The following is a 20747-nucleotide window of genomic DNA, read 5'->3' as shown; positions in this document are numbered from 1 at the left end:
CTGCCTCATCCTCTCAATTCTGAGGTTATATGTACACAAAGATATGCCCAGCCTTTTATGTGGGTGCTAAGGACCTAAACTCGGGGTGAATTTTTATGCTCGCAGAGGAAGCACTCTTACCCACTGAGCCATCTCCCCATTCTCTAACTTTAACCCTAGGAGCAGCAAACAGATGTATAAATGGGAAAGGCTGGTTCACAAAAGCTGAGTCCTTGGGCAAGTCACAGAGATGGCCAGTAGCAGTTCTGGGTCTCTCTCCTCATGTGCACAATTGGACTGAATACATGCTGCCCTGAACACCATGGTTGAAGGACAAATGTCACTATGTCTGTGACACCTCCCAAGTGCTGCTTTAGGATACAAACAGTCACAGTTCCAAGAGAATGAACACTTGTGACATATATATATGATTTCACTGTCAGGACACTTTAGAGGGCGGGTCACTATCACTCTTGGCCGTGGGAAAGTTAGATCACTATCCAAGCCTTGACTACTGTGAGCTCTAATCACTTCCTCCCTGCTACTTACTTACCCGAGAGTGGTCAGAGGTCATACCCAGCATTCCCTGACACTAATCATGGAGTGGTCAGAGGTCATACCCAGCATTCCCTGACACTAACCATGGAGTGGTCAGAGGTCATACCCAGCATTCCCTGCCACTTACCATAAAGTGGTCAGGAGTCATACCCAGCATTCCCTGCCACTTACCATAAGGTGGTCAGAGATCTTACCTGACTCTCCACACACTGTAGTCAGGGCATCAGATTTTTTTTTTTAAGTCAAAGGCAACCTGCATTAAAACCGTAGAACATGTTTTTAAACTTTCCTGTTTCATTTTTTAGTCTTTTTACAAAAGATTAAAAATAGTCACATTAATTTTTTTCAAGTACAGAATTTCACTTTTTTTTAAAAGACAAATTGTTATTCTCATTTTAAAGAGTGACTTCATGAGAAAATACATTTATCCAAAACAAGGTCTGAGCCTCTTGGAGGGGTGACGGCTTTGCTTAGGGATGTTGGGGTTGAACCCAGCGCCCATTAGGAGCTAGACAAGCACTCTACTGCCAAGCTACACCTGTGGCCAAATAACAACTTTTGGTGTGTCCATGGGCTCTGGAAACCATTTTTCTTACATGTGAATGTATAATTTTAAAAGGTCAATTCTTAAACTATCGAGTTTAGGTCTATTCAGCTTTTCTCACAGTTTCCTTATGGTTAAGTGTTAATGAAAAGTTTACCCTGTTCAGGTTTGCTTCCCTGTTTAGCGTGCTTTAGCCAAATAACCCAAATAATCTCCATCTGGACCATAGAGTTCTGCCTTTGGGATGGGTGCTCAATTAACTAATTTCCCATGACATTTTAGAATGACTGTCCACTACTTCACTGGGGAATGTGTCGGTTTTCTCAAGTCTCAGTGGGATTAGGATGGGGGGGGTGTCTGTGACTCTCAAAACTGCCCCTTTCCTGTCAACTGTGACTTTGATTAAGAAGTTCTCAGTGAGCACCTTGGTCACCCCTTTCTCTCCACCGGCGACAATGTGAACATCAAGAACCTTCAGTGATTCATATGGAAATTTCATTTAACCAAAAAGAGAAACAAAATCATACTGTCTGCAAGAATGGTTGGGACCAGACCTCAGTGTGTTGTGTGAAATAAGCCAGTCTCTCAAACATGTGTCTCACATGCTTTCACGTGTTGAGGCAAAGGCATGAAAGTAAAAGGGGACGCCTAAGGATGTGGGACAGGGCGGAAAGCTCGAGGGGTGAGTGGTAAAAAAATGGCACTAGAGGAGGGGAAGGTGACCTGTGTATTCTCTATCTGTGGATAAAAATGCCGGGAAGAAACCTAATACTGTGTGCCATTAAAAGATGCCAATGAACCAGGAAATGTTAATGGTTCAGACAGTTTATTGTTTGCATCCACCTCACCGTTAAATTATCACAATTAGGGGATCTAGCCGATGACAAACAAGTAAGCCAGAAGATGGCGTTGAAGATTAGTAATCACATCTTTAAATGAGATAGCCATGCGAAGTCTCAGAAGGTTTCTGGTAATGACTGTTGTTCAAACTTCTGAAAACAGAGGATGTGGATGGGCGAGGAAAATGTTAAAACCGTCTAAGCCAAGACAGAGCACACGGGTATGGAAGAGCAAAAAAAAAAAAAAAAAAAAAAAATCTCTGGTTTGTTGTTTTTGCGCGGAGCAGTCTCCTATTTGTGCACACTGTGAAGGAAAATAATTCCCCAGTGGCAACACCGTGCTATCTGAAGCAACAATCTCTCCTTCACCCAGAGATGTGTCTCCAGCGACCAGGGCAGTTCCCAACAGGTAGAAGGTGTTCAAAGAATATTTCTGAATGAACAAAGTTGTGAAGGAAGAAGAGGGGAAAACGGGTGTGGCCAAAGTTTTCTTTGAACGAAACTCTGTTGTTTACTACCCTGGCTCTGACAGTGGAAAACTGACTGGGGTGAAATAAAGACATGGCATCCTGTTAATTTCTGAGAAAGCCTGTTGCTGTTAGGAAAAAAGCATCACCGTGGGCATCGCTGAGTCTGTTGTGCTGGGGCTGAACTCAGCTGTTTCTTCTAAAGTCCAGGACCCAGGGTAGAAGATTAAAAGAAAAACCGAGAAATAAGTGAAATGAAAAGCTTTACAAACGTTCCAAACTGACCTGTGGTGGCTGTGATCTAAAATCATATAGAAACTGGTGATCTGGCTGCTTACCTGAAAATATCAAGTAAACAACATATTGCAGACGTCCAAGGCTGGCTGGAGAAAGCCAGTGGTGAAAACTCGGGGAATTAAATTGACCACGTTGTCACTGAAGTAAACTCCTTAGTCCCCTTAGCTCTCCTGTTTGGGGCACTCTTACCCCACCGGTACCTGGTAACTGCCTCTCGGGAGGCTGAGGTTAAAATTATCATTTTAACGTGAATTGACATCCGGAAGTACTAACTACCTGAATACTTAGGGATCCCCATCTCTTTTATGTTGCCATAATTGAAACTTTGGGGGCTGTGTGTTGTCTGAGTCATCTCAATTCATCGGTTTCATACACCCAAAGTGTGTAAGCGTTTCAGACACCGTATTTGGACCACGACTTATGGACTCCTCTCTCTATTTTCTTTTTAGTGAGCCTGATGCGGAGAGACAGGGCTTTCCGTTGTCTGTGCCAAGGATGCTCCCTGCCTCTCAATCTATCTCTTCTGTCACGTGCTGTGAGAACCAAGTTCCCTAGACTCCAGCCCCTCCACCGCTTCCCGCCCTGGTCGTGCCGATAGAGATCAGCGGTTACTAGTTAGCAGCTAGTCTCCGTGTAGATTCTAGTATCTAGCGGAGATTTCCTTTCTGGGCTTTGTCCTCCACTGGAACGGGCCATAGTGACTGTCCCATTGGACTGAGAATTTCCGAGTGTGTCAGAGTCCCAAGCTCCCTCCCCTGGAGGGACTGGAGAAAGTCAGAGCTTGTCCGCAGGGGGACAGCCCCTGACCCTGTGGGCTACAATCCGAAGCTCCTGTCCCAGCCGGATACCTTCCTTTGGCCTGGCACGAGGCAGGGATGGAGGGCTGGCCCGGTCTAAGCGAGTCACGCCTTCGCAGGCGGAGCCGCCCCGCCCCGCCCAGCGCAGAGCCCCGCCCCGGCTCTATAAAGTTCCTCTTTCTCACCTCGCTTTCCGAGTTTCACCACTTGAACTTGGGACCCTTTGCTGCCCTCAGCTCAGAGTGCTGGTGAGGTAAGGCCTGGAGTCGGGCAGAAGGAGGAGTATGATGCTGGTGACAGGACAGGGCGGGAACGAAAAGCTCAGCTTTCATCCCTGAGCCCAATCCCTGAGGGAACGTGGCGAGATAGGGGTCCCACCGGCTCCCTCCACTCTGCGTTGACCCGGGATATGTGCACTGTGTGTTCTGTGTGAGGCTACTTGGACGCCCAGAACATCCCCACGGGCTGGGCGGGACGAACTAACGGGACTGTCTTACCATCAAAGGAGCACACACTGGCGGCAGCTTGCCCGCAGTGGGACAGCCACTGACCCTGTGTTGTTTCCGTTGGAAACTTCTTTCCCAATCCTGGTTCATACGGACCCAAACTCATTGAGGGCTCCAGCGTGATTCCTAGGCTAATGGCCAAGGAGAACTAGGAGCTCTAAACTTGGGGCGCTCAGAACCCCTTCCCCACGCCCTCCTTCGCTTCCCGCGCAGGGGAGCTGGTGCTGTCTGCAGCACCCAGTATTGCCAGATTTGCCTTAACTCCCGCCTGGGGTCGCACCGACCCTCTGCAGGCTGGAATCTCCCACTTTTTGGCTGCGCTGCTGACCCCAAACCCAGACTTCCACTTGTTGCTTCCAGGGCCCAAGTAACCGTCTCTGGCTGGGTAGGTAGGCCTGGCGTTATCCCGGGGACAACGTGAGGATGTCAAAGAAAAGAAGGAAAAAGTTGAGGGAGAGGAGAGCGAGGTGCTCCACATCTACCATGGGCCAGGACCTGGACAAGGGCTAGTCCACGTGTCAGGTCCTTCGCGCCTGGAGAAGCCTAACCCCAGGAGGGGGACGAGGGTAGAAAGAGAGTGAGGGGAAAGTGGGGTGAAAGGAGCCGGCAAAGAGGAGCGAGCAGGCAAACGGGGCGCCCAGGATGACACAAGACTTGGAGTGTTCAGAGAGTTGTGTCTCTAGGAGCTTGCGATGGGGAGCGCGTTAAAATAGTGAACAGTGGGGCGAGGTGGTGCGCGCCAAGGGATGCTCTCCACATCTTCGCCAAAGTACCTTCTCTTGGGGGACTCTGGCGAAATTGCACGCGAGCACCTCGCAGCCTTAGGAACTCCGGGGCCTCGTGGTCACTGCAAGGGTTTGGATCAGGGTGCCCCGAGAGAGATGCGACGGTGGCTGCAGGGAAGTTTGTCTCCCCGCAGTGCGCGAGCTCGGGAGGAGATTGGCACGCGGCATGAACCTGGAGGCGGGCAGCCGGGGCGCAGAGTTCGGCATGAGCGCGGTGAGCTGCGGCAACGGGAAACTCCGCCAGTGGCTGATCGACCAGATCGACAGCGGCAAGTACCCCGGGCTGGTGTGGGAGAACGAAGAGAAGAGCGTCTTCCGCATCCCGTGGAAGCACGCGGGCAAGCAGGACTACAACCGCGAAGAGGACGCCGCCCTCTTCAAGGTTACCGGCAATCGGGGATCCTAGGGCGGGAGAGAGTGGGGGAAGAGAGGAGAGTCAGACAGCTCTCTGGACTGTCTGTACCTCCAGAGCAAGGGACCGGGAGGTCGGGTGGGCCCCGCGAGGCAGAGGCCTGAGCGTCAAGCTTGAGGTCCTGCTTGGCAGAAGCCCCAGGAGAAGGGAAAGAGGCTCTCTGGTGATTACACCATCGGAAACCAGGTCCCCATTCTTACTTGAGCATCCCTGGGGCGCAGAGGTGCCCCAAGGCTGGGGCTCCTGTTACATAGTCCCCTAGGCTATTTCCTGCCACTGTCACCACCGACTACTAGGACCACTCTCGGCTACCCTGTCTCTTTTTTTCTACTTTTCTGAGTTTCTCTGGGTTTTGTTTCTTTGGTTGGGCTCCTCTGTAGTCTGGTTCTAGTTCTGGAAGCTTCCATCTCTGTTTTTGTTCTTTGGGTAACTTTGTCTATTCCAAGTGTTCCTCTGGGACGCCCCCACACACACGCATGTGAGTAAGGTCCCCAGAGAGTTGGTTCACTGAACTGTGAAGCCCCCAGCCTCCACCTGGCAGCAGGGTAGGGGAAGGGGACTTCCTGCGGGAATTTGTTCAAAGTACCTCAGTGTGACTTCGTAGATGTCCTCTCTGGGGCCTGCCCCTCCGCAGCTCTGCAAGCCTTAGTGTTATCCACACTTGATGCAGGCACTGGGCACCTAGAGTCCACACTAGCGAGGGTCTCCCTATCTCACAATAGGGTCGTAGGTGAGAAGTTCTTACCTTAGCGGAATCCGGTATCATGTTCTATGTTTCGGGCAGCAGCCAAGCTGAAACGACAATCTTCCTTTCAGAAATACAATTTGTAAATTCCTTGTGAAGACCTAACCTTTGACTTTTGCTTCTCTTCACTCTTAGGCCTGGGCGCTATTTAAAGGAAAGTTCCGAGAAGGTATCGACAAGCCAGATCCTCCTACTTGGAAGACAAGATTACGATGTGCTCTGAACAAGAGCAATGACTTTGAGGAATTGGTAGAGAGGAGCCAGCTGGATATTTCCGACCCGTACAAGGTGTACAGGATTGTTCCAGAAGGAGCCAAAAAAGGTAGGGGATTCCCCCGATATAGATCTTAGGGTAGAGGCAGCCTGACACTCACAGATCCCAATTCCTACTTGGGCCACCTTCTGTTTTGTAGATTGCTACCTCCTGACCCATGGCCAAGCCCAGCAGCCTCTTTGCCCATGCTCTCTGGGTTATGAGTGAAAACCCTGTGGTATTAGTTTAAGATTACATCTCAGACTTTAAGCCCGGTGGGGGTGTGGGTATGCCCATGCAGGCGTTAAAGTGTTCCGGTTACTCCATTCAGTTAGGATGTGAACCAAATCTCCAAACAAAAACTGCAAGGTCCACTAAAGTTTTACTTACCTAATATCCTCTAATAATTAAGCATTTTTAGAGGGGAAAGCACATTGCACACCCCATAAATATTCACACTTATTGTAATAAGAATGCCAAAGTTTTTACGGCCTGCTGGGGTACTTATGAAGATTCAGATCTATGCTTTCCTCTTTCAAAGATTCCAACTGGTGTGTCTAGATCAGAGCCCGGGGAATATGTGTTTGTTCCAATCAGGCAGGATGCCTCAGCTAGGCACCATCTCACTGCCAGAAACCACTCACTCGGTGGATCACAGAGCCCTGCGTGCTGTTTCTTTTTCTGGCTGTCACGCACAAGTCAAAACTTGTTTAAACAGTCTAACAGCACAGACAAATAATAGCTGGAGGGAATTGCTTGAAAAAAAAAAACACCTGATGGGTTAACGTGGCTATGCATTCTAAGAATTAAATGCTCAGGTATTTTTCTAAGATTTGCTATTCAGTTAAGTCAGTTCCCTCTTTCAGTGCTGTTTCTTCTTCTTCCCCAAACACACAGGAGCGAAACAGCTCACTCTGGAAGACACACAGATGGCCATGGGCCACCCCTACCCCATGACAGCGCCTTATGGCTCACTGCCAGCCCAGGTATGTGGGGGACTGTTGGGCTTGTGGGAGGCTAGGCTGAGTCTTCTGACCGGCTCCACCGAGAGGGGAAAACACAAATGAAAACAGCGGGACTTGCTGTTTGCTGTGGCTAGGACAAACCCCTGGCCGGAGAGGATGTTTCGGTTTCAACATGGTCTCACTCTCCCTGGTGGTTGAGTTGGGGAGTCTGGTGTGTCCCACCTATTGAGATACGCTTCTCTACTGATGGCCAGTCTTCTGGGAATGAGACCTTTTGTGGAAGTCAAGGAATTTGGAAGTAGGACCTTGTCATGTGAAACCACAGGGCAGCTGACTTCTCTAGGCTTCCCCGACGTGAATTACAGTACTGTTTCATTCTCTTTGGCGGCTTACAAAGGGCAGACTGCACTGCAGCTTTTTTGTTGCCGTGCTAGGGCCATATGATGAAACTTTACAAAAATCACAGATTAACACAATGTCCCCATTGTGCCCCTAGACCCTCTATGGCTGTTTCTTACCTACTGTGATAGACAGTGCAAACTACTTTTTGGACAGGATGAGTTAGCTGCTGGCCAGAAAAAGGTGTTTTCCTCTTAGCAATGCCTGTGCTCTGTCAGCAGGTTCATAATTACATGATACCACCTCACGACAGAACCTGGAGGGATTATGCTCCTGATCAGCCACACCCAGAAATCCCCTATCAGTGTCCTGTGACGTTCGGCCCCCGCGGCCACCACTGGCAAGGCCCATCTTGTGAAAATGGTAAGGAATGTGCCAGGGAAGGAGACAGAAGAACAACCTGGGCTCAGGGTGTGGGCACCCCTGGGTGACCCTCCTGGCTAGCACCATAGGGCTGTCCCCTTCCACAGAGATGCTGAGACACACCACATGAAGACTGGGGAGGGTGGGGACTGTGGGGCGGGCTCTTGCCTTGTCCTGTAAGATGCTGAAGTCTTGAGAGCCATGAGAAGTATCACTCTGTGTGGAAACTTAATTAAAAGATCCCAGAAATCCTTTCAAGCAGCTGAAAAATGCCCCCTTTTAATAAATAGAGAAACACGTGTGTATCTACAAGTGCCCAGTGTCAATTATAAAACTTGTCTATTTGTTTTTTGTTTCAATTGTTTGGCTAACATGATCTTAACTCTCCATAGCATCATGTTTTCTTTGTCATATTAGGACAGAGGGGCAGATTTTTGTCAGCCTTCCCTCTGAATTGTCCCTTATTACTGATAGAGAGCCATATTATCTCCCGAGTCTATTTCTTCCAACTCTCCTGTAAGGGACCATACTACAAACTGTGCCCAGCCCACCTTTCCAGGGACTTCAGGAGATCACTGTTAGTTCATGGCTTTTGAGTGGTGAGTCATTAGTAGCCGTTCTTGGTACTAAGGGAGGAACAGATCACAAGTAATCCACAAAACTTCTCTACAAGTTCCAGAAGACCTGCAGGGTCCCCAGATGCTAGAGGAACTCCCACAGAAAACAAACAAACAAACAACAACAACAAACCCACCAATTAACCGGACACAGAAAAGTCCACAAATTCTGTTAGGCGAAGCTTTGATCATTTGGTATTTATTCAGGCGAGAACACTGGGATGCACCCTGCACCCCTTTTAAATTGTGTGCATTAAGGGAGAGTCTTGCTAAATTCCCCAGGCTAGATCACTCTTTGAACCTCTTGCCTTGAACTCCTGAGCAGCTGGGATCACATGTCTGTACCACCAGGTTGGGCTTCAACCAAACTTTTAGGACTTCTAAGTTTATTATTTAAATAGAAGTCTTGACACAGGTCACCACACATGTAGTCCTTTTAGATTATTCTGGGAATCATTTCCTTGTCACAGTTTCACTGCCCCCCCCCCCAGCACCTGCATTCCATACTTGCTTAGACTATTCTTGGTTTAGTGTGCCATAATTTCTGGGCTGCCGGGGAACATGGTTCAGTTTTCCCCAAAACTTACAACCAGCAAGGAGCATAAATGATGACTGAACAATTTGTTAGGTTTTTAACCAGCTTGTATCTAAATCTGAACTCTGGCCCCGCTGGAAACGTGATGTGTGGGCTGGTGCAAATCCCTCTCCACCCAGGCCCCAGGGTCCTGCTGATGGGATAAGCAGAGAGCTCCACATTTCCACCAGGGCTGGGCTCTAATTCCTTCCTCCGCGCCATTCTGCGTTTTCCCCACTGAACTTGGACTCTGCCCTTTGCCTCATAATCATGTGCTCTGCTGGCAGTGGGTGTTGGGAGCCTCTCAAGCTTGGGTTGGAAGGTGACAGGGCGTGACTCCTCCCAACTCTAGAGCCCCCCTGAACTTGGTCTTTCTGCTTAGACATCAACTGATTTTTATTTGCAAACACAGGTTGCCAGGTGACAGGAACCTTTTATGCTTGTGCCCCACCTGAGTCCCAGGCTCCTGGAATCCCCATAGAGCCAAGCATAAGGTCTGCTGAAGCCTTGGCGCTCTCAGGTGAGTGTAGTGCTTCCTTTAAGGCTCTCAGGGAAGTGGCATCTCTCCTCAGGGTAGGTTGGGTGAGGATTTAGATTCTTACCTTGCCGGCCCTGGGGTCTGGAGTGGACATTCACCCAGGATATGCAAATATCACAGAGACTAATCTTTGCAGGAATACCAACTAGCCAAACACTATTTGGATGAAGTCCTTAACCTCTCCATTACCTGCCCAGCTTTCCAGGAATGTGTAGCCAGGCTCCTCCTCCAGCCAACATCACAGAGCAGAGAGTCTTCATAGGCATAAGGCTTTTCATTTCCAAATGCTGTCTGTCCTTTCAGCATTAGCCACAAACAGGTGGTCCTGAACTGCTTCCAGGGAATGCTGGTTCTGGACCCTGGTCTCTGAGAAGTTCTTATGCCCCCCAAAGGACCATATTGCTCTGTCTCCCTTGCAGCTTCGACAGAATTTCTGATCATGCATGGATTTGATCTGATTTTAAAGTTCTGCTACTAATTAAGCCTGAGCTTAGAGATGCCTACCTGTTTTAAGGGAGCCCCAACACACTTGAAATATGCAGCCTATGTCCATTTAATCTTTAGATGATTTTTTTGTATGTTTTCAAATGGGTGAATATTAAAGATAGTTTGCACATTAGAATTCCCACCATGCCTATGGCTGCCTTAAAAGTCTGAGATTGAAAATATCAACTAAATTGTAACAGTTTTAGGTACTTCCCTTGCTCATAAGGGAGGAATAAATCTTGATACCTAGTTCCTTCCAATTCTGATGCTCAGGGGGACTTTGTGAGCCACTTAAGAGCAGCAGAGGGACAGTTGTGAGCATTAGGCTTGCCACTGAGTCTAGAAAGCCCCATACCCTCTTCGGGAACACCTAAGACTTGTACGAGTGCCCCAAGAGTAGGAAATAAATATCTGTTTATAGCTCTGCAATCTGGTGACTCTGGTGACATTAAATGAAATGAAACCTGCCCTGCCAGTCACCTCAGATGGCCAACGCCCCCTCTCTTTGGGTTCATTGACTGACTTGCTCTTTATAGCAGCAGAAATGGGAGACACCATGATGTGGGCTGCGTCAGAATCTGCCATTGAAGAATACAAGGGTTTTGTGGGTTTCTTTTTCTGGTTTGCATAATTAATGATCAACCCGGGGTGCACTTTTCAGAAAGCCATTCTTTCCAGGCATTGTTTGGGCTCCAACCCCCACCACAGGTATCTGTCTCTGCCTGGGGAGCCCTTTACACACCCAGCCTGCCCTTTAAGACTGTGGGTGGTGTTCTAAAGCGGTTTCTGAAACAATAAAATCATTTGTCAATAATGTCTTAAAGCTGTAGAAAATATAGTTGTTGGGTTCTTTTCAAAGTTGAACACAAAGTTTAGAGGCATTTTAGAAGATTTAACATTAATTTTTGGCTCTTAGAGCATTTTCTCGTCAATTCCTTTTTCCCACCCAAAGAAAATAAAAAAAAAATAAGAAAATAAAGGTATCATTTTTTCATGGCCCAGAAATCGTAATTTCATTGCTTACTTCCAACATATGTACATGAGAGTTTGCTGGTTGGTTGTTGTTGTTTTGTTTTTACTTAGATGACATCATGGTGATACGTTAGGGAAGTTTCAGAGCTGTCGATACATTTGACTTGTCTTCTGAGATGTTTCTGTAGTTTTTAACTAGTGAAATTAATCTTAGGGTTCAACTTCAAAATTAAAATGGATTTGGCTGTGAAATGACTTCCTATTCAGTGGTGTTACTTCCTATTTTAGACAAAATGCCATCACTGCTAACATCATCATCCAACCAACCCACATAGAGGTGCTGTCTAGTAAAAATGGGCTGGAAATCCAAGCAATACACCCCTCCCCCAAGATGAGTAAATGACCACATCAACCTTTGAAAATGGTCATGCTAGAGAAATAAGTTTCCTTCCAGTTTCTTTGTGGTCCAGGAATCTGCAGGGGACAAGGGCAGCTCACATCTCCCAGACTTCCTTGGCCCTGCAACCTCCTGCTTGTTCATGGAGCATCTTGACACTAGTGTTCCACCTACACATATCAGTGTTGTCGTTGAGTCTTTGGGCCTCTGAGCATTGTAGTATCTGCCCCAGGTCCATCAACACTGACTCCAGAGTTCTCTTCACAGACTGCCGGCTGCATATCTGCCTCTATTACCGGGATATCCTAGTGAAGGAGCTGACCACATCCAGTCCCGAAGGCTGTCGGATCTCCCACGGACATACCTATGATGTCAGCAACCTGGACCAGGTCCTGTTCCCCTACCCAGAGGACAATGGGCAGAGGAAGAACATCGAAAAGTTGTTGAGCCACCTGGAGAGGGGACTGGTCCTCTGGATGGCCCCAGATGGGCTCTATGCCAAAAGACTCTGCCAGAGCAGGATCTACTGGGATGGGCCCCTGGCATTGTGTAGCGATCGGCCCAACAAACTAGAAAGAGACCAGACTTGCAAGCTCTTTGACACGCAGCAGTTCCTATCAGGTAATATACCTCACAACCTGTTTGATGGAGGTGGTGATGGGTGCTGGCATTGGAAGGTCCCAAATGGTGGAGTCTGCCCAGGCAGGGGTCTTCCTCCTGAGATTATGAGCTCACCCAGGAATATGGTTTCTGTTTGACTTATGTCTTATATTTGTCTGTTGTGTGTTCCCCTTATTAATAGAGGACCAGGAAGAGGGTCCCTATGACCTGGCCAGAATATACTATGGTGCAGGGTGATATCTTAAGTTATAATTATTATTGTCAGTCTTTCTTTTGAGGCAAGAGCTATGTAGCTCAGGTTGGCCTAGAACTGGAGATGCACCATCACACCTGGCTAATGAAGTAAAATGTGGGTTTTTGGCAGCTCATGCCTCTCCACCATCAAGGTTCCACTGTACCGGCTCTATGTTCTTTGCAAGTTTATCTGTTGATACTACAGCTTCTTAGAGGTCCTAGAAAAATGAAGAAGATTAGAAGCATATTGTTAACATTCTTGGTCAGAAGATGTGTCACCCTTACGGAAGTGCCACACTGCAGGTGGGACCAAGGTGGAGAGTGTAAGGACCAGCTTCAGCAGGGGGGACACGCTGAGAAAGCTTGGCCTTATCTCTGGCACATAAAGGCTTCTAATCATATTTTCCAGAACCTGTATTTCTTATTGTTTACATTTTGCTTTTGTTTAGTTAAGTTAGCCGCAAGCTGACTTCCATGAAGTCATTCTCTATGCCACTGTGGGGTGCCATCCAGAGCGTTTCCCTAGCTGTCTGAGACAGGATGTCTTTGGGGGAGTAGGCTGCTCTGCTGGCTGCTGCCAGTCTCCCCATCATATCTTGAGCTTGCTTTTTCCTGAAGCCCTTCCCATACAATCCACACCTCTGACTTTTCTTGTGCTTTCCATTTCTTGAACCTGAACTGGTTTTGCTCCTTTCATCCGTGCACAGCAGGGTAGCTTAGAAAGCATCTACACTGTGTAAATCACACTAGTTAGCAGGTGTATCATCTTGCATGCCTATCTTTTTTTTTTTTTTTTTTTTGGCAAGAACACTACTTGAAATCTACTCTCGGCTATTGTCAAGCATGTGGTCCATTATTGTAGTCATGAGGATATACCATTGTTGAGCTTGTGTTCAGCAAATTCTTGTCTTAGTGAGAGCCTATATTCTTTGACCCATAGCTTCCTATCCACTCCCCACTTTGGGTGACCACCATCCAGTGCTACTTTTATGAGGTCAACTCTATGAGAGTTCACATGGGGGTGTCGCGCAGTATTTGTCTTCGGATACATAGCTAATTTCACTTAGCGTGATGTTCTCCAGGCTCCTCTGTGTCGTTACAGCTTGCAGGCCCTCCTTCTTTATGAGGGCTTAGTAATATTCTGTTGTTATCTATATTGCATGGCATTCTCTTTATCTGTGTGTTAATTGGCGGGCACACAGGATAACTCCTTATCTGAGATGCTCTAACTGGTGCTGTTGTCATGTGGGAGTCCAACTATCTCTCCAATATTGCTTCGCCCTACCTTGGATGTGTACACAGGGAAGACAACTGAAGCTTCCATGTGCTTCTTCCTTCCATTCACTTACAAGTCCCAGAGTTCTTGGTGCTAGCGGCATTTCCTCAGTCTTTTGAGCTTCGGTGGCCAGCATTTGCTTAGGTTCATCCAAAGACTCTTTTATTTCCCAAAGCATAGCATGTTCCTTGATAAATACCGTTTTCTAAGAGTTGGGGCACTAAAAGGGAACCATCTCAGGCTCCAAGGCAGCTGTATAGGGAAGACCCTTGGAGCTTGGCAAGACTGTTTTGCTTCCCTTGCGGTGAATTCTAGCGTTTGTAGTCTAAGGCAAAAAAGAGCAACTTCTTGGGATGGTCATCCGCACATCCTATGCTAGCACCGGGGTCTGGAAGTCCTCATGCGCCCCCCCCCCCCACCAGAAGATTACCACCAATTCCCTGCTTGACTGAGGAATCCCAGAACAATGATGGTTGCCAGAGTGGGGGGCTGGGAAGTACACTTGATTTTATTTTTTTTCCCGCTGGGGATCCAGGCAGGAGGCTGGTGCCACAGTGGAAAGAACACTACTGGCTGGAAATTTACTTTCTCGGACTTATAGTTATCCATAAGCAAGAACTGTTCATTTCTGTTTCCCCCTTCTGTAGTGGGACTTGTTCTTTTGGCATCCACAGCCTCCACAGTCCCCAAGCGGCAGAAGAGCCTCTGCACCTAGGGATTCCTTGTTCTTGAGTTAGCTGGCTGAGGTGGGCTTTCTCGGAGACTTGTCCTCACTTGCTCCTCTGACTAGCCTGTGGTGTGGGTGTCCTCCCAGGCTCAGGGCTATGCCCTTTACACACTGTGACTGAACCACTTGGGTTTGATTTGAATTCTGGAAGAAGAAAGAGAAAGAGAAGCAGGAAGTCGGTTCTGTGAGCTTCTAGAAGCTCTTCGGTTGCAGAGAGCAGTGGAAATCTTTGATATCTACCCATTCAGGATTTGCACCCTACTAGGGACAGTCCCTATACGCTACAGGGTTGAGCATTCATATCAGATAAGGGCAGAGTCTTCAGGGCTGCTCTGCAGGAGGGCAGCTCCTTTCTGTCAGTTTTATGAAGACAAGACCTGGGAACCCAGTGCCAGGAGGAAGAGTTAGGGTTGATGTCAGTGATTGAATGCGGCTTTCTTTTTGTTCTTAGCAGTGCTAGGGGTGGAACCCGGGCCTTGCACAGGTAAGGCAAAGGCAAATGCTCGGCCAGCAGCAGTGCCCCCGGCCAGGGAGAGGTTTCTTTTCAACAATGTTCTCTGTTTCCCGTCTCTCAAGAAGGAATACCCTCAGCAGGCACATCCTTGCCGGAGGGGTTTATCAACCCTCATTCCCCCACCCCCACCTACCCGCCGTTCTTACGTCATCATTCTGTCCCCAAAGTGAGACTGAAGTCTACTCAGGTCATGGTTTGGAGCTTTAGACATAGTACCCTGTGGGACACTACTGCCAACAGCTGGTGTGGGAGACAGATGCCCTCGGTGCCCAAACACCACGTGGCCACCACGGGTAGGGCAGCAGTGTTTAAAAATAACCTCAGGCCACCAGAAGGTTTTGCCTTTTGAAGTTCAAATGTCTCCTTTGCCTGTGCTCTTTGTCTGCTTCAACAAGGCTACTTTTCTTTGTCTTTTCTGTCCTCCCTCACTTCCTTCTCTCACCTTGTGCATTTCCATGAGTCCAGTGCTGCAGAACCAAGTTTTCACGCTTCGGTCGTGTTCCTCAAGTAAAATGAGCTTATGAGGTCACATGTGAATTCGAACATGAGGTTCTGTGTCTGGGGTCTGTCCCAAAAGCTAGACTTAGGTAAACAGAGCTTGGGCTCCCCCAAAGCAGAATCACACGTAGCTCTTGTTTTCCATTCTGCCCACTTTACCAGATGTCTGAGCAGTTCTTTTTTCCTTTGTGGGTTCCCAGAGCTGCAAGTGTTTGCTCACCACGGCCGGCCAGCACCGAGATTCCAGGTGACCCTGTGCTTCGGCGAGGAGTTTCCAGACCCCCAGAGGCAGAGGAAGCTCATCACAGCTCATGTGAGTTCCCAGTTACATCACTGTCGAGTCACACACTGTGGAGCGGTCCCTTTTAGAGAAGTGGCAAGCGAAGAGCAAACGTCAACTCACCTGGGAAAATAAACGCAGCCCTTAAAATAGCAGAGGAGGAAACAGGCTCCAGTGAGCAGCACAGCTCAGGGTGACAAGCTTCCAGCCAAAGTCTGTCACCACCAAAGCAACAGGGTGGATGCCTTCAACCCGAGGCTCTGTGTGTCCGGTATTCTTCATCTCCCATTCTAGAGGAATTTTAAGCAGTTGGTACCAAGAGCTGCCCTCTGACCTCTCTGCTTCTTGTGGGCTTTTAAAGGGCTGTCTATTCTAGTAGAGCTTACTTGTGGGGAAGAACTTTCCCCACAGGGAAGCTGCCTGTTGTATATAACATAGGTTCCCTCCAGATAGTTCCGAGGACCTCTTTTTTTTTTCTGTGGTACTTTGGGGAGTTATTTAATAGTTCGACAAGAGGTCTGTGGAGGAAGCCTAAGTCTTCCCAGGAGTCCAGGTAGGCCAGTCTGTCCTTACGCCCAGTCCAGTTTAAGATGTGTGCAACCGTGGCCTGTAAATATCTTTTGTGAGGAAAAGATAGCAGATTTATTTAGACAATGTTTAACACTCATTTAATAACTAAAAAGCAGTTCTGAATACCTGATGTTTTTAATTGGAAGATTTTCCTCTATTGCCTGTCTAGAAAAGTATCCAGTACCAAGTTAATGTTACTTTTCCAAATACCCACGATATCCAAATGCAAAGGGGATTTTAGTTCTGAGAGTATTTCTTAGTAAAAATTAAAAGTCGGGCATACAACTCAGTGGTAAACAGTTGTCCAGCACTGGTAAAGCCTTGGATTCCAGACCCAGCTGGGGATGGGGGTGGGGCACTGATGCTGAACACTCAGCCTCCCTTCCTGATTGCAAAACAAAATCCAAGAAGCAACTATAATCCTGGACTTGGGCATTTCCTCAGTTCTATTTGGTGGTTGATACAATAAGTTTGTAATCTAGTGGGTGAGTCTAGCATTGATAAGCAGCATTTAAAAAGTAGTGTGGAAATTCCTGCCTCGATCTGATTTGAAGGAATTTGGGATGCAGTGGGGCTCCACAAGGAAAAGCAAGGGCGGGCCTATAGGCAAAGGGCCTCAAAATGCTGCCCTAAGGTCCATAGGTGGAAAACATACTCAGGCGTCCAATCACGGACTCTCTTTGTTGTCTTATTACAGACTTAATTCATGTAAGTGATTACAGAGGAGTCATATCGGTCATTGTATATCAAATAAGAAAAGTTTTAATGCATATGTGATTGGTTGATAGAGATCATTCAGCCTGACTTGGCGAAGGCTGGCTTTCATTGGGAATGTGATCTATGCTCACAAACAAACTAGATCCACCAGAGCCAGTGAACCACGGTTTGCCATAATGCTGTTCAAGTGTTTGTCTTCTCCCTGTGGTTCAGAGTTGTACATACTACACAGTCATCCAGTCATTCAGGGTGAACCCTCTCTTTGTGGTTCAGAGCTGTACATATCGCATGGTCTTTTATCTGTTCAGGGTGACCCCCTCTCCCTGTCAAACTTATGAACCTAACTTACCCTGAGTTTTACTTACCCCGTTAATTAAACTTTAATTTAATCACCTGATAATGTCCAGTCATTCAGTCAAATAAATTCCAAGAGACAATTGGTTTGAAAAATGCCATATTCAGCTTCAATTATAAAATCAAGAATACTGTTTCCAAGATATGGTCTTCCAGGTGTTGTAAGTGCAAACAAAACTGGTTTTTCAAATGGCTCTGAACATGTTTTTGCTATGTTACCTCATACAACTTGGGGTTGTGCTTAGAGTCTGAGGGTCATTTCCTGACGCTTCAACTGTATGGTGCTAAGAGAATGCTTTTTCACATCTACTAATGTCTCTTTTTAAAAAACTGTCTTATTAAAGGTGGAACCTCTGCTAGCCAGACAACTGTTTTATTTTGCTCAACAAAACAGTGGACACTTCCTAAGGGGCTACGATCTATCTGAACACATCAGTGCTCCAGATTACCACCGATCCGTTCGTCATTCTTCCATTCAAGAGTGAACCAGCCACACCAAGGATTTGGCTTCGTTGTATATACTCTGACGTGGCAGCTGATTGACGCACCCTTTTTTCAAAAGATCTACCAAGTGGCTTCACAGTTGAAGACACCACCAGCAGGGATCTGTGATGAAAAACAACTCTATCTGCTCAACAGTGGCGCTCGTCCCAGAAGAGTGACTCTCATCCAGGTCTTGACAAGTGCTGGTATTTTGGTGACCCTGCCCTGGCTTATAACTGTGAAACCTGATCTGACCAGTGATGTGTTTACATGTACTTAATGCCGGCTTGAGCCTGGTGTAGACCGGCTTTTGCTTGCAGACTGGAAAACTGTCGGCATGAATCCCTGACTAGAGAAGGCAGACTTAAGCAGTCCATTTCTCAGGAAAGTAAAATCTATACTGGAGACTACCCTGCCCACCCACAGAAAAATGTGTTCCGGAATGGCGGGGATCATGTCTCTCAGCCTTAGCCTAGGTTGCAATGTCCCTGTCACTCAGTCTCTGCAAGTAGACCCTGTGTCCTGTGTGTTCCTTCTCCTTGGCCTTCCCTCACAGCCAGCTGGTGTACTCTATGGTCACATACTTGAGACAAAAAGCATCAGGGATACATAAGATGGGGCATTTTTTAATGTCCTTCTTTCTAACAATGACTACAAAGCATTTTTGTCTCCCTTTATTATTTTTTTCTGAAATAAAGGAAGAAAGGAAGGAAGAGAGAGAGAGAGAGAGATCTAGAAATCAAGAGACTGAATACTAGAGGTAGTTTTTTGTTTTTTTTTTAAGTTCTGTGCCATTTCCCCTTCTATTTGTTTTGCTGGCCATCTGTAGTCTCCATGGCAACACTGGAGGGGAGGAGCTTTTGTGCAGGTTGGGAACTATCAGGACACCAGTGGTTCAGCTGACTGAACAGCTGCAGAGTCAGTAGGCTGTTTCTGTTTATTTTGTATGTTAGATGCTTCCTTGTGCAAGTAATAGTCTGACAGTCTCAAAATTACTAGACTTTTCCCAAAATACATTCTTTCACAGAATTCCAAGAGGCCCATTTGCCTTCATCAGTCTGGCCCCTTACTCTCTTGCTCCTGTTTTTGTTTAGGGGACTTTGCCATGTTCCAGGATTTCCCCTACCACCCTGTACTTTCTGTTTCTCCCAGGCTCAGGAAGAGTCAGCTTGTCTCAAACATGCGACACTCATTTGTTTTGTTTTCTTTCTTTTTTTTTTTAACATGGTACTCTTTACTATTTCTTAAGTCATTCCACAGTATATATTCAAAGAAATGGAGCATTGGAGTGTCATTTTTTTATGTTTAAAAAGAAGCCTTTGTGAAATAATACACATTATGGAAAATATCATCAATTAGAGAAGGGGAAAACTGAAAAGCATTTTATGTTTAAATCTTCCTTCCTAGAATTAGCTCTGAGAGTTCAGTCTGTTCTTTAGAGCTGTTTTAGTTTTCTATGCTTGTGCATGCAGACGCCTTTTACTGAGAGAGAGAGAGAGAGAGAGAGAGAGAGAGAGAGAGAGAGGTGGTGACAGACTCTTATGGACCTGACTATGCAGCCTTACCTCACCTTTCGAGTGGCATGTGGAATTCAACAGCAGTGTGCCTGGCTGTGGTTTAGGCATCTCGTTAGCTACTTGTCAGGGATGCATCCCAGCAGCCCACTGAGTCTCGTGAATGAAAGTCATTTATACATCTTATAGATGCAAAGCATTCTGGGGTATATTATCCCAAGGGAAGAAAAAACGTGAGAACCGCTCTTTCCCAGAGGCCCTAAACTGTAGCTATGATCCTGGAGAGTATTTAACCACACCCACAGCTGGCACTTCGCCAAAGTTCTCTGTCCTGTCCAGTATGACCACGACTCTTCTTCCCCCAAAAAGCAAATGCTTCATCCCAATTGCCATGTGAATTCTTTTCCTCTACCTTAACGCTATGCCGTTTTAACAGTGGAGCTGAATTTTCTTGGTCATTTGAAAATGCTTGGTCATTTGGACCACCAACTCCTATCTCACTTTACAGCCATGCGCGCTGATGGCTCCAATCTTGAGCCACATGTAGGAAAGAGAAGCACAGAACGGTCAGGCGAATGCTCCTGACATAGAAAGGAATGGCTTCCTCATCCCTTTTAAAACAAAGCGGCATGCACATACTGGAATCTAGTTTTCCTCACGGGAAGATGTTGTGGGAGAGGCAGGCTGAGGAACACTGCATCACGGGGGGAAAGACACATGCTGTTGGCTTGTTTCTTGTCCTTGGGCAGTCATTAATGTTTAGTTTAAAATTAAAAAGCCCCCAATCCCTCCGTTGTTGTCCTAGACAAAGAAGGTTATAGAAACCACCTTTTGAGATCTGGCTAGACTCTGGAATTGGAGCAGTGAGGGGCCTGCCTCTTTGTGAAAATACCAGGACTGTAGAGGCCTGGGTGGGCTGTCTGACTGGCTGTATGCTGGGTATAAGGAATGCCACCAGGCTGAGTTTGGTGACTGGTTAAGGCATGTGTGAGGTACTCTTACTCTGTAGAGGAGTTGAATGTGAGCCCCAGCAGCAGAGGATTCTGGGAATCTAGGTGCCATGTCCTATATAGGAAAAGCCTTCACTATTGCTTTAAAACTTTCATTCCATGGGTGATATTTTGACCAAAATTCAAACAAGGTTTAAATGCCCTTTTGTTCCTCCCTCCTTTCTACAGGTGAATATGTTGTTGTTTGTTATTGTTGAAAAATGTGAAATTGTTAAGCTCTCTGTTTTTGTTATTTATCTCCCTAAATCTCGTGGCTGCTGTATCCACTTTGATGTTGCCATAGGATCACACACCTTTTTGCAAGTCGCCTCTTCACTAGTTGAGGCCTGTGCTGTATGCGGGGACTCACCCAGTCTTTGCCAACTGCTGCTCACTGTTACATGAACACGGGGAAGGTCGATTTTCCTGGATCCATTTTCACCGCTTGGAGAAGCGCATCTCCCGAGATTACGAAAG

The 20747-nt window shown here is 47.0% G+C and overlaps 1 protein-coding gene across 1 annotated transcript; it reads left to right on the top strand.

Annotated features, from left to right (window-relative positions):
• The first annotated feature begins 3687 nt into the window (after positions 1-3687).
• Positions 3688-17886, top strand: Irf4 (interferon regulatory factor 4). Its single transcript, XM_041632963.1, has 9 exons — positions 3688-3734; positions 4907-5154; positions 6065-6251; positions 7080-7168; positions 7765-7909; positions 9513-9620; positions 11761-12114; positions 15564-15676; positions 17629-17886. Exons 2-9 carry the CDS (start codon positions 4939-4941, stop codon positions 17767-17769), a joined length of 1353 nt encoding a protein of 450 aa, XP_041488897.1. The 5' UTR covers positions 3688-3734; positions 4907-4938; the 3' UTR covers positions 17770-17886.
• The last annotated feature ends 2861 nt before the right edge of the window (positions 17887-20747 follow it).

This window comes from Microtus oregoni, unplaced genomic scaffold (assembly GCF_018167655.1).
Source record: "Microtus oregoni isolate MIOR12 unplaced genomic scaffold, Mior012 000042F_ref0000377, whole genome shotgun sequence".
Classification (NCBI taxonomy): domain Eukaryota; kingdom Metazoa; phylum Chordata; class Mammalia; order Rodentia; family Cricetidae; genus Microtus; species Microtus oregoni.
This window is presented reverse-complemented; position numbering and strand designations above follow the sequence as displayed.